General features: G+C 44.6%; 1 protein-coding gene across 1 annotated transcript in view; it reads right to left on the bottom strand.

Moving 5' to 3' along the window:
- Positions 1–3,182: 3,182 nt before the first annotated feature.
- The window catches only part of LOC310646151 (uncharacterized protein), a 41,854-nt gene continuing 30,958 nt past the window's right edge, over positions 3,183–14,078 (bottom strand). Inside the window, exons 20-24 of the mRNA XM_083372401.1 lie at positions 9,164–9,294; positions 8,438–8,532; positions 6,281–7,898; positions 5,929–6,010; positions 3,183–3,953 (exon numbers count right to left, since the gene is read on the bottom strand). Coding sequence (XP_083228527.1) covers positions 3,836–3,953; positions 5,929–6,010; positions 6,281–7,898; positions 8,438–8,532; positions 9,164–9,294 — 2,044 coding nt within the window. The 3' untranslated portion in view covers positions 3,183–3,835. The remainder of the gene's footprint in view (positions 3,954–5,928; positions 6,011–6,280; positions 7,899–8,437; positions 8,533–9,163; positions 9,295–14,078) is intronic.

Consider the following 14,078-nt stretch of genomic DNA (forward strand, 5'->3'; position numbering starts at 1 on the left):
ATAAGATTTGTCTGGCATGATCTGTTTTTGACAAACCCATGTTGACTTTTAGTGATGACTTTGTTTGCATCAAGGTGTTCGCTGATTTGTTGTTTGATTATCTTGTCCAGAATCTTCCCAGGTATTGAGGTCAGGCTGATAGTTGAGGCCGATTAAGCTGGTTCTTTGGCCCTCGGTGACTTGGAGGTCTAACGGCCCTTTGAACCCCTTTAAACAGACGTCGATGGTGACCTTTCCCTTCACTTTGATGGGTGTCCTCTGGAAGTCTGCTAACTGTATTTGTGTGTGTTTGATGGGTACTCGCCGCCCGCTTCTGGCTTCGATGTGTCTCAGCATGTCCCCAGATATGATGGACACTGCTGCCCCCGAGTCCACTTCCATTGTACAGGGGATGCCCTGGAGCCTGCCTCGATCTTTAGTTTGGGGCTTAGTAGCTGGTTGATGACCACCCCCTCCCCCTGGCTAGGGCCCTGTGCCTGTGGCCTGTGGGTCTCTTTGCCACTTTTGTGGGGGGTTACCTTACCTGCGGCCCAGGCGTCGATGTCATGGAGGTTGTCGTGGGATCTGCCTCTGCAGATTATTTGGATGTGGCCGGTTTTCCCGCAGTTTCGGCATTTTGCGTTCCGGAATCTGCAGCTGGCACGGGGATGGTTTCCCCTGCAGCTTCCGCATTTGGCATCGGGGTCTCTTTGTCTGCTCGGGCCTTCTCTCGGCGATCTGTGCAGTTGTGGTGGTGGTGGTCTTCTGGGACGGTCGGCGCCTTCTGCTCGGTTGGTCCTCGCCGGGATTTTCCCAATTTTCCGGGTGATCTCGTCGATGTCCGTCTCCCATGGGTAGTCCTCCACCCCACCATCCACAAGGCACTCTTGGTTGATGGCTTTCGCTGCGCCGTTGCTGTTGTGGGGGGGTCACGTTGCCTCGTGGTTTCGTATGTGAGTAGTTTGTCCAGAACTTCTTGCAAGTTCCCCGTGGGCTTTGCAATGATTCTGTTTTGTAGTTGTTCATCGCGTAGGCCTAGGACCACTCTGTCCCTGATTCACACCTCCAGATTGTCATATTTACAATGGAGTGCAGCTTCCCTCACTGAAGCCACGAATTCTGTTATGGATTCGCCCGGCTTCTGGTTCCTTTTCTCGAAGATTCTTCTCCAGAAAAGCTCCGATCGTTTGGGGGTGAAGTGCTCTTTGAGTTTTGCTAAGAGCTCGGCATAAGACACGCTGGCAACGGCGGCCAGCTGGCACAATCCAACGGTGACCCGGTAGACCAGTGTACCGCTGATTGTTAGTAGTGCGGCAGCCTTCTTCTGGTCTTCTGTTATGCCGTTCACTAACATGTACCCCTCGACCTGGCCGATGTACTCTTCCCAGTCCTCCGGATATTTGGGGTCGAATTCTTTCACCGAGCCGACTTGAGCCATTCTTGCTTCCCGTCCGCGATTCTGTACCACTGGGCTGAAGACTCGTTGTGCTGCTGACGGCTATTTGAATTTCCCGCTCCGCGCGCTTTCTGTTCACGCACCCTTTTCTCCGCTGTTCTGCTGCAATCCCACCTTCGTCGCCACTGTTGTGTCCGGATGGGGTGACAGATAACATGGAGACGGATCTGGGTATAGGCTGTTTATTAAGCTGCACGTGGTAGGACTGTCCTCGCATGGCCCCGTGTTGCTTATATGTCCGGCAAGTGCCGGACGCTAGCCAACCACCTGGTTGGAATCTCCCGCCTTGCCTCAGGCACCCAACCCAGTGCCCAGGAATTCCCGCCGGCTGGATTAGCCAGTCACGAGGCTGTGCAGTTGTGTACAGAACATATAGCATTCTAGACAAATGATTGTCCAACCTCTTTTTAAAAACATCCAGTGATGGAGCACCTATAACTTCTGGAGGCAAACCATTCCACTGATTAATTGTTCTCATGTTAGCAAATTTCGCCTTAGTTCTAGTTTGGCTTTCTTATTGATAAGTTTCCACCCATTACTTCTTGTTCTGCCCTCAGATGCTTTAGAGAATAGATTGACCCACTCTTCTGTGTGAGTCCCCCTCACATACTGGAAAACTGCTATCATGTCACCCTGCAAGGTCCCTTCCAATCCTATGATTCCCTGAGACCTGTTGATCTCACACTCACTAACCAGTTTAGATTCTGCTTAAGCATAATGAACATCAAGCCAATTAATTTCTTCTGAGTTTGGCTGCCACGTATGATCTGGATTTGTATAATGAATATACCCATTACTTTTTGAAATGTCTGGTACTTTTCATGTAGAAATTCCCTTAGCACTAATCTCATTTCCATAGGCTTTTTCTGAATTGCCATTCAATTAGCCTTCTGTCATTTCTCTTGGGGCAGTCTCATCAATACAAAAAGGCCATTTGATCAACCTAGAAGTTCTAACACAGAGGCGTCAAACTCGCAACGTCACGTGATATGTCGCAATATATATATAGTAGTTTTATGTGAGAAAACACTATTTCAGTGTGTGGGGTTTGTGGGAAAAGCCCATTCCCAATCCATTTCATGTTAATCAGAATTCTTTTTTATGAGGATCAGATTCCCAAGATGCACAATCAAATGCACCATCTTTTGGGATGCCAAGGGAAGTATCTGAGCATGCATTTGGACTTTGGACTCATTAGGGATTCTACTTAAGATGAGAGGACAGACCCAGAATAAATCTAAGATTTAAAATGTAAGCTTAGTTAAATGAAAATAATTTAACTAATAATTCCTAAATATTTAAGAATATTTCTTTTCTTTTGACAAAACATATAATTTATCAAAATCTTGGTAGGACAGTTCCAGGGCTGTGGGGGCTGCAGCTGTGATTTAACTAAAATCTTAATTACTACGCAAGATGAAGATTCCTACTTCATTTTTTCTGTGATGATGCAAAATTCAGAGGATATGAATGATTGCTTCCAGATCAATTTGAGAAAAATATGCCTTCCGTTATAGGACTCTCGCTCTCTAACATTCAAAATCTATTCCTTTGTCATTAATGCTATCCAAGCACTCATGCTTAAAAGCAAGTGGGCATAGCTTTCCGTTTGCTCCATCTATTAAGCCGATTCAAAATGTGAAGCTAGTAAATGGTAAGGAGTATTCAAGGAGAATGCTCTGACGAGCATTAAAAGCCAAAGCAAGAGAATTGTGGTGATATTTTGAATAATCTGAGTCTTCAAATATTTGGGCAATATTATTTTCCACATATAATTATGAAACATGCATTCAGTAGGAAACAACTGGCTGTGACACGATCATTCTGCTGAGAGGCTAAGCATTATCTCAGCATGGAAAAACTAGAACTGTATATACAAGAGACAAAGCGAATAACCTCAGAATCAAATACTGGACTAGGTGTTCATAAGGGAATTGAGGAGATGTGCATCTTTGGAAGCAATTACTGAAGCCAGCCTCCAACCCAGGACACAGTCAGTTGGTGCTTCTAGAAAATTAGGTCTGAATTGATCGAATCCTTTTCTTCTCTTTGCTGGGAATCAAGCAGTTTTGCTGCTGCTGCTGCTAAATTCCAGATGCCAACACAGACGCTGAAAAAGTAAGTTTCAAGTTGCTTCCATTCAGAACTGAGAAACTCCAGTGGAAAGGTAGCATCTCCATGCATTGGAAATATGATCATGTTGTGTTCAACTAATATAATCAATTAGGGCACAGAAAAGGGACAATAAATGCAGGTTCATCTTCAAGCAAATAATGATGCGATGATTTTCTATGGAAATTTTGACACCTGTCCACTTAGACATAGTCTGCTTAGCACTGATATCTTTCCAAGAGTCAATATGGTTTTTGTAGTAGAATTTTGAAACTATTATGGGTACCATCACCAATAATTGTTGGGTTGGAGAGGAGATAACCATATTTTTACTTCTGAATTGAGATTCCGATGGTGAGAGACAATGCCAGAAGTGTCCAGCTGAATGATGTGTTTAAAGCTGATGCTACATGGAGAAAATAAACAGGAATCAAGATCTTTATTTGCATTTTAAGGGACTTAAGCTCGTCTAAGACTATTACTCAATACAGGCTCAGATTCAAGAACAGTGGCTAGATCATGCTGACAGTACAACGTCATCCCATCAAGTTTATTTGTCCTCTTTCATGAGTATATGGAATAATATAAAAAGTTACTATGGCTGGATTCATAGACCATGTGGAGTCATTATTTGGTTTGCTTCTTTAGGGTTTAATGTAATGGATGAACTGATCCTTGAAGTTTGCAGCTCATTGTTGATGAATAAGCATGATGTCGGAAGGCATCCAAACATAATTTATCAACAAATTATAATTAACATTTGTGGTTTAGTGCAGGGCTTTTCAACCAGTGGTATGAGTACCACCTGTGGTACATTGGTATTTGGCAGGTGGTACGCAACCATCCTAGAAAGGTGGTAGCCGGGGAGGGGAATGAGCTGAACCGGTGGCAGCACTGCACAAGCCTGAGCGAGAAATGGCTGGAACTGCAGGGCTGTCAGGGCTCAGCGGAAGCGCCAGGATCAGCGCTTCTTCGGGGCTGTCAGGATCAGCGCCAGGTTCCAGCTGGAGCTCGGCGCTGATCCTGGTGCTTCTGCTGAGCCCAGAAGGAGCGCCGATCAGCTGGAATGTTGCAGCATCTCCAGGGTCTTGTGATTTACATTCAGATGCTTGGCAACTAATTCATATTTATGATGGCCACAGTGTCCCAGGGTCATGTGAAGTGACCAAAACCTGCTGCAACCACCCAGCAGAGGGGGGAAAAATAAAAACCAAACAACCCCCATCCCACCCCTGCTGCCAATCCTCAACAGAAATGCTCACAACAGTGAAAACCTCGGACAGGGGGAAGAGCGCCGTTGGACAGGCAGGCCTGTGTCTTACTCAGCTGTGGCTTGGGGGGCACTTTTTTCAGTGCCATTGTAACTTTGAACAGTCACTAAGTGAACTGTTGTAAGTTGAGGACTACGTGTACTTCATCACTTTTTTCCTTTTTTGGCACCTTGCTAGGTGACTGGTGGTACTCGGATGTTGCCATATCCTAAAAGTGGTACAATGGGCGAAAAGGTTGGAAAGGCCTGGTTTAGTGCAATGAACCAGGCAGTATTATGGCTAGGATTAAATCTATGTCTGGTATCCTGGCTTTTAAAGCAATAGCAGGTTTCACCCCCTCTCATCTTTTTGGGACAAGATGAAGGTCTTGTCACAAAAAAGTGAGGGAGAACCAGACCTTTGATCCATAGTCATGCCTCCTGTGTATTATCTGTTATTTCTTGATATCCTATTACAGCCTAAAGATAAAATCTTCCATACATTAGCTCATATCACTTTCAGTGATCAGGAGGTCCTTCATATTTCTCCTTATAGAAAGGTAGAATGAAATTAGAGATAAATAATTCTTCTTTTGTTACCTTAATCCACTAATTTATTAGAGCAGTTAATAATTCTTTGGGATTAACTGTCTAAATTGTTACAGGAGAAATATGACAGTAAAGGTCTTCTTCAAACTGAGCATTTGAGAATACAGATATGTTATCTATGCCACAATATGAAAGTATTATAGTTTGCTATTATCTAGTACTTTTAAAATCCCATTCTAGCCTACACCTCTAGTATTCCTTCTTGATCTTTCATTCAAACCCTAATTAGGTCTGATCTGATTTAGCTTAGCTTTATGAGTTAGGTCAACCATTCCAACTATCTTCCTCCGCAGACGGTTCTCGCAGCTGTTGATGCCGATTCAGAGTTAAAGCCCCAAACTAGGCAAGGGACAGAGAGCTGAGTGGAGAACTGAATTTGCATTCCAACTGAACGTATGGAGGATGAATAAAGCATAGGGCAGTCCCAGATTGCATATACCTTCATCACTCTCCCTTCTCAAAGCCTCAGGCGAGCCCAGCCACAAGAAGGCAAAGTGGGCAATCAGCAAGCTTTCCTACTTACCTGTACGCAAGTAGCAGGGTGCACTGCCAACACTGAAATGTCTCTTTGGTCGTTTGCCTCTTCCAGGGTCTCCTTTGCAGATCTCAGAGGTGACACAGAGTTAACTTTTAATGAAACTGGATGTGTTTCTTCCCCCAGCTAATATACCCAGAATAATAATGGAAGCCTCATTTTTCAGAGCTATCTCCATGGCACAGAAACTCCTAAACGTAGCATCTCTGTTGTCTTGAGGAAAATCTATTTAATTTCATCTCAGATCTCATGCCAGAATTACTCAGTTTTCTTTACTGAAAAGTTTCACCCTCCTCTAAAACAAAGGCAATTAGAGAAATAATTAAACACAAATACATACCACTTAGTGGCTTCACATTAATGTAGCCATTTGGAGTTGGATACGATGGTGGTTTTGTTGGCGGAGCTGCTCTGCTGCTGCTGCTTCTCTGGGTGGACGTGGCCGCGTTTGTGGTCGTTCGATTTGCGGGGGATAGTGGAGGAATAGCTGCCGTGTGAGAGGTCTCTTGGGAATGGAAAGTTGTTTTGCTTGATGCAGTTGGCTGTTTGTCTGTAACTGTTATGGGCTTTTTGCTGAGCAATGCTGGGTTTGTAGCCAGCATGTGCGTAGGGGGTGTTGAAAGCCGCTTGGAAGTTGTTCTGGTTATACGGGACAGGACAGAGGTGAAGTCACTTCTGGGTGTGGTTGTATCTGCACCAACAGTGAACTTTGTGACAACAGTGGGTGAGTGAAGAATAGTTACATTGAGACCACCGGTCACAGGGGCAGGAAATGCTGTGTCATTGCTTGTGGTGTTGCTATCAGAAGCTATTGTTGTTTCAGCAGAAGAGATCCCATTGCTACTTGTTGCATTATAAGGGAAAAGAGTGTCTTTTATGGTATCATTTGAAGTTACTGAAACATTGTAAGAAATAGCTCTGGTTTTGGAGGTAAGCACAGTGGTGGAATCTAAGGGATTGGTAGTAACAACTGGGGAACTGACTGTGCTGTTGTTAGAATCTGTTAAAAGTTTACTCAAGATGGTTGTGTTGAAATACCTTGTAGTGCTGCGGAATAATGTTCCATCTGGAACAGCTGTGACTTTTAAGGAAGTGGTGGGGACAACAGTGGGGGACTCTGTTGATACTGAAGGAAGGACTGTTCTGCTGGCTGTGCTGCTATTGAAACTGGTGCCGAGTGTTCTATTTACGACAAACCTGGCAGTGCTAGAGATGATAGGGACTAGTGTGCCACCAGTTTCATTTAAAGTAGCAGCAATGTTCAAAGAGGGAACTACTGTTATAAGTTCATTAGAAGTCGTTGTGTTGATCTCTCTTGCAATGAAAGGGGCTGGGATTCCACTTATAGGAAAGTCTGTTGTGTTGTTTGTGGCACTGTTGGAATCTATTGTAATTTCAGTTGGGACAGATGTATTTCTTGCAGCTGTAGGGACAGTTGTCCCAGCCACTGTATTATCCGAATCAGTTCTAACACTGGAAGACATGTTGGTGGGGAAAGCATCTTTAGGCACTCTATCAGAAACAGTTGTTTGGGTATTGTTAATGGAGGGAGAGATTTCATTAGTCATAAGAGTTCTTTTGAACTCAGGAGTTGAATAGAACTCAGTGGCATCTCTAGAAGTGGATAGGTTCAAATTCGAGGAGGCAGAACTGGTCCTGGGGCTGGTAACACTGATGTTGCCTGGACTAGATAAGGTTGATGCCATGATGGGGGCAACAGGGGAGGTGGCAGTTAAGGCATCGTCAGGCTCTGTACTAACAGACGTACTTGACACGGTGCTGCCCATAGAAGTAGAGAACAGGGCTGCCCGCCCTCCAACCAGGCCAATTCCAAGGGAATCCAGTTCAGACTGAAAGTTGTTCTTGATCCACATGGCAACAGAAGGATAGTTTTCAACTTCTTTCAAATCAGGCAAATTAACACCAAGCAGATTTTTCACATCCTGGACACTGAGTTTCTGCAATATAGTTGCAATATCTTTGCTGATTCAGGCAGCGTTATCACAAACAGCTTTTCTGTTAATGATTATTTCTCCCCCAGAATATTCTACATTCCTTTTATCCAGAACACATTATAAATAGAGCTTTCATTTACATAATGCACTTGTGAAATTTAAAACACTTTTAACAGTTTCTCCTGTTCCACCTTGGAGCCTGATAATCTTCTGAAGCCGCATGATAAAATAAATTGTACCCAGGAGCAAATTAGGGAAATATCCCTACAACAGATTCACACAAACTTCTACACCCAGGAGCCTTTCAGAGACACTGGATATGTTTTTGTGTGACATTTGCAATAGTTTAGTCTGTTCATGAAAACATATGCAAGGCCCTCAGGATGACATTGCCCAGGATGAGAACACCATAAAATTGGATTATATTTTATGACTTCAGATGACTTATGATTTTTGGGGGGGCGGGCTGGAGAAGCCCACTGCTAATCTTGACATAATCCCACCTTGCCTAAGGCAATATATGATACAATGTTAGAACTAACCTTTAGTTCTTCCGGATTTAAATTAATAAATGTATCAATATCCATACCAACATGATATCTAGCCAGCTTTTTCAGCTCTTCAACAGAAGCTCCCCCTTAAAAAGAAGAGAAAAAAGAGATTTCTGTGGGAAAGGTAACATCATATACTTCTGGATAATCCTCCTTGAAACCAAGCAGATTTAAGTAAAAGGTAGTTAAAGTTGGGGTGGAAGTTGATGTGTCCAGATGGGTTACTATCTCCATCATGTAAACAAGAACTTTCTACACCCCTCTTCCAAAACCTGGAAGATTATACATTTAATAATTTTTAATATAATTAACAATAAAATGTGAATAAATCTGTGCATGTTAATCCATTATTCCCACTGTATTTTCTCCTAGTCTACTCATAATGCATAACCCCATATTTTCAGATTTTGATTTTATCATAGTCATTATCCATTTTAGTACTTTTGAAATGTTTCTGGAAATAGTATTGCATGAAAAACAATGGAAGCCCAGTGACAAAAGTTTTTAGAGATTAAACAATGGATTTTTGTAGGAAAATAGGACCCAAAGGACATTTTGGAGAACGCGTCATATATTATGAATAGTACAGATATCATACTAATGGGGGTAAAATGACCGTGTAGATTGCCCCCATGTCTGAATTGTTAAAAATAAATAAGAAAGTAGGTGAGTTAATTCTGGAGGAAACAGCAAGAATGGAAGCACTTAATAACGTACCTAGAAATGGCTGGATAAGAGGATAATAGGCACTTGTTCCTTCTTGGCTGGCAAACGCAATGTGGGCCTTTTGGTACAGGATATCTTTCTTCACTTGGGCACAAGTAGAAATATTTAACTTTTCAGCCTGCCTAAAGAATGTAACATGTGAGAGATCAGATTTAATTAAAAAATGTCCAGGAACATTTCTGAAACATCTAGCACCTGGTTCAGATGGCTGAACGTACAAAGCATCTCAATCAGAATAAAGCTGGAAGGGACCTTGGAGGTCCACTAGTCCAACCCCCTGTTCAAGAGATCCTATACCAGGGGTGTCAAACTGCAGAGGCCACAGCCACCCCAGCTCCGGCAATGCGACAAACATTGTGATACATCGTGACACGTCACGTGATGCGGCAAGTTTGACACCCGTGCCCTATACCATTTCAGACAGGTGGCTGTCCACTCTCTTCTTAAAGACCTCCGGTGATTAAGCATCTGAAGGCAAGCTGTTCCACTGGTTAATTGCCCTCACTGTTAGAAAGTTTCTCCTTGATTTCAGGTTGCTTCTCTCCTTGATTAGCTTCCATCTATTTTTTCCTGTCTTGCCTTCTGGTGCTTTCGAAAATAGGTTAACCCCATCTCTTCTTTTTGGCAGGCCCTTAAATACTGGAATACTGCTATCATGTCACCCCATTCCTTCCTTTCTCTAGATCAGCCATATCCAGTTCCTGCAACCATTCTTCATATGTTTCCAGGCCCTTAATCATCTTAGTTGGTCTTCTCTGCACTTTTTCCAAAGTCTAAACATCTTTTTTGTAATGGAGTGCCAACACTGCATGCAGTATTCCAGGTGTAGTCTTACTAATGTTTTATAAAGCAGTACAAATACTTCATGTCAGGACCCACTTCAAAAACTCATCCTAAGAAAGCAGGACTCATGGAAGCAGTTTCTTCCAAAAGGAACTTTTATTAGGAGAAGCTGATAGCAGGCATAATAGACAAGATTTGAGGATTTCCTGCTCAGATCAATAGGTTAAAAGTGTCCCAAGCAAACCCCACCCCAATAGTTCATCGAGTCAGTTCAAACGGGCCAATCTCCAGGTGTTAAGTCCATTGTGGGAAAGAGGAGATAACGCCAGGCTGTCTCAGGGGTGCAGCGATGTTTTGTCGGCTCTTCACACCTTCCCTTACGAAAGCGGAGATAAACCAGTGCCCGGAGGCGCATTCCTTTCTCTTCCCCCCTTCAAGTTGACATCAAGGGGAAAGATAGTTCAAAGAGTGGGTATGTGGAGACAGCAAACAGTGTAGCGATAGAGGAAAACAAAAAAACAGCCCGCAGCATTTCCCCCCTCCCCTCCAGGAGCACAGCAGAACCCAGAAGAGTAGAAAGAATAGAGTTAGAAAGAACCCCCTTAGAAATATAGGTTCTGACATCTCGCCTCCCTTAAAACAAAGAGAGATCCACCAGGTGTTTGTCCTCGGAGTTGTCATTGGGTGAGTGGGATGGTCCTCCAGTGTGGGCCGAAGTTCCCTTTCCTTACAGAGTGGAGGCAGGGAACTTGATGGCCTCCATGCCTTCCATGGCCGTCTCCTTTGGCTTTGCTGGTGGCTTTCCAGGCTTCCCAGCCAGGGTCCAGTCAGATTTTCCAGTCGGGATGCAAGAGCAGCATTCGGCGGCACAGTGCCCTTGTTTTCCACACTTGAAACACCTGGTGGTTCTTTTGGAGGATGATGACTGCTCTGCTGGCTCGTGGGTCGGCTCCGATGATGACTTCCCCCATGACCTCCGTACTCTGCATTGCCTCTTGGCCAGGTCGATCTTAGCTTCCTCAGCTAGGACGTACCAGTCTTACAGCCAATGAGGATCTCCCCGAGGAAGGCAGGCACTGTAGAGATCGTAGTTCAATCCATCTTTGAAATGGCTGAGCAAGATGTCCTCTGCTGGCCAGGGTTCGGAATTCCTGGGTGTATTCCACCACTGGCCGTCTGCCCTGTTTCACCGTCTTTATCTGCTCCCAGGCTTTCCAATTGGCCAAGGGGCCTTCGAAACAGCACCTGAGGGAGACCATGAATTGATTGAAATTCAGCAGCTCTGGGGCATCAGAATCGTGGAGGTTTACGACCCAGTGCACTGCGATGCCATCCAGGGCGGCTTGCACGATGCAAATTCTGGCTCGGTCAGTTGGGTTAGGGTGCTGTGGCTCCCCATGGAACTTCACATCTAATGGTGGGAACTTCTGGATGGATCAGTGCCGTTTTCCCCCTTGTGCCGTCTCCCTTCTCTGTCTGTAGTTTCTACATGATAGGGGTGGCTGCAGCAGCGGCAACCGCGACAGTTTTGATGGTTCCTTCGGATGGATCCAGAACCTCAGGTTCAGTTTCCCCCTCGTTGGCTCTCCTGCCAGATCCCAGGCGGATGGTACCTCAGTAGGATTCAGCTTTCTCCTCCTTCATGGAGTTGAGGGCAATTTTCATCATGCTGATTGCAATCGGCTGGAGTGCCCCGGACGATCCTCTTCATCCTCTCTGAGATGGAGAGACCTTTCCCTCTACTCCTTCCAGGCCGGCTGATGACTGCCCCGTCTGAGCGTCACCTTTCTGGCCGCCTTCTTCTCCCAGTCTTCCTTCCTTCCAACGCCCATTGACCACCTAGGCTTGTGGCGGCATTCTGTCACCATCTCCTCTTCTGAGGAGCTTGAGGATCCAGAGCTGGAGAATTTGCAGGGTCTGCTCGGTGGGAGGTTCCCCTCCCATAGAAACAGCCTGCAGCGTTTCCCCCCTCCCCTCCAGGAGCATGGCAGAACCCAGAAAAGTAAAGAGAAGAGAGTTAGAAAAAGCCCCCTTAGAAATATGGGTTCTGATACTTCATGTGATTTTGATTCTATGCCTCTGTAAATGCAACCAAGGATTGCATTAGCTTTTTTGGCTACTGCTGCACATTGCTGGATCATATTTAAATGATCATCCACTAGGACCCCAAAGTCCCTCTCACTGTTAGTATTTTTGAGCCAGGTTTTGCCACATCTGTACTTGTTCCTTTGGTTTTTCTTACCATAGCGTAAGAAAAGAGCCTTGGTGGAGCAGTGGGCTAATGCCTCCTTAAGTAACACCAGCTGCCTGCAGTTAGTGCAGGTTCGCATCCCACCAGGCTCAAGGTTGACTCAGCCTTCCATCCTTCCCAGGTAGGTAAAATGAGGACCCAGATTGTTGGGGGCAATTAAGCTGACTTTGTAATAATGCCGCTTGGGGTGTGTGTGAAAGCCCTAATAAGCAGGCATATACATAGAATGAAGGCTACTGCTAAGCTTGTAAGCCGCCCTGAGTCTTCGGAGAAGGGCGGGATATAAATGGAATTTAAAAAAAAATCCTGCTTTTCTCCACATTAAAATTCAATCCTCTTTTCCAATCCTCTGATACGTCTGTCAACGCTGTGACAATTAAGAAATTGCAGCCATTTTACCTTTGCTTTACTTGTGCTTTTTCTGTTGCTTGGGATTTGCAGATGTAGATGCGGGGAAGGGGGGGATGCTTGAGCTTTTTAAGTTAGTCTAAACAATTGCAGCTGGGTGAGCTTCATGGTCAATTCTAGATAAAGTTTGGCAGGCTGTAAAGTGGGGAGGAGAGCCCGGTTTTAGATTAATTGGTGAATGTGATTTATGATAGCCTTTCTTGAGTGGGAATTGCAACTTATTACATTGTATCAGGGGGAGGGAACTTTAGTCTTGGGTTCAATTATGTAAGTGCCAATACTTTGTTTCCTAAATAAAATGTTCTTTAAGGAAGAAATCTTTGTCTTGAGGTTCTTTTAATTGGTTTCATCTATTGGAACTATGACCAGTTCTCTGGTACTCCAGGACTTTTGTAAGATATGATACAATGGTTCTGAGATAACATCTGCCAGCATCTTCAGAACTCTGGGATATAATTTCTTTAAACTAGCTTCCCTTAGTGTGACTTCTTTCATTATTCAACTTCTGTAAAACATCAGCTTAGGAAAAGCCAGTATAAACATATACATCATTTGTATAATCAAGTTCCATGTTCTTAGAATGATGAAGAATATACATAGAATGAAGGCTACTGCTAAGCTTGTAAGCCGCCCTGAGTCTTCGGAGAAGGGCGGGATATAAATGGAATTTAAAAAAAAATCCTGCTTTTCTCCACATTAAAATTCAATCCTCTTTTCCAATCCTCTGATACGTCTGTCAACGCTGTGACAATTAAGAAATTGCAGCCATTTTACCTTTGCTTTACTTGTGCTTTTTCTGTTGCTTGGGATTTGCAGATGTAGATGCGGGGAAGGGGGGGATGCTTGAGCTTTTTAAGTTAGTCTAAACAATTGCAGCTGGGTGAGCTTCATGGTCAATTCTAGATAAAGTTTGGCAGGCTGTAAAGTGGGGAGGAGAGCCCGGTTTTAGATTAATTGGTGAATGTGATTTATGATAGCCTTTCTTGAGTGGGAATTGCAACTTGTTACATTGTATCAGGGGGAGGGAACTTTAGTCTTGGGTTCAATTATGTAAGTGCCTGTTGTGACTCAGGGCCAGCCTGTGGTTTCGGCAGCCGGCTCAGATGTGTCGGATGACTCAGATGAGGGGGAGGAGGACCGTGTGGGAGACGAACCGGTTGATGATGGCGTGGAGGCTTGGCAGAGTTCCCAGCCGGGGCCCTCTTCTCAGCTGCGTGAGCCCGATAGTGCGGAAGATGATGACCCACAGCTGGCCCTGTTCAAGGACGCCCGATGCAGGAGGCAGTCGAGCAGGAACAAACAAAGAAAGAATGTGGGACTCCTCGGGAGGAGGCACAGGGAGACCACGCCCTGAGCTCTCTATAAAAGGAGTGTTTGGGGAGGGGCTGGTTGCTGAAAGCAACTTTTCCGCTTGAGAAGACAAGCTCTAGTGTTTTTGTTAACTGCGTAATAAATCTTGGCGGA

This window comes from Vipera ursinii (assembly GCF_947247035.1).
Source record: "Vipera ursinii genome assembly, chromosome: 13".
Classification (NCBI taxonomy): domain Eukaryota; kingdom Metazoa; phylum Chordata; class Lepidosauria; order Squamata; family Viperidae; genus Vipera; species Vipera ursinii.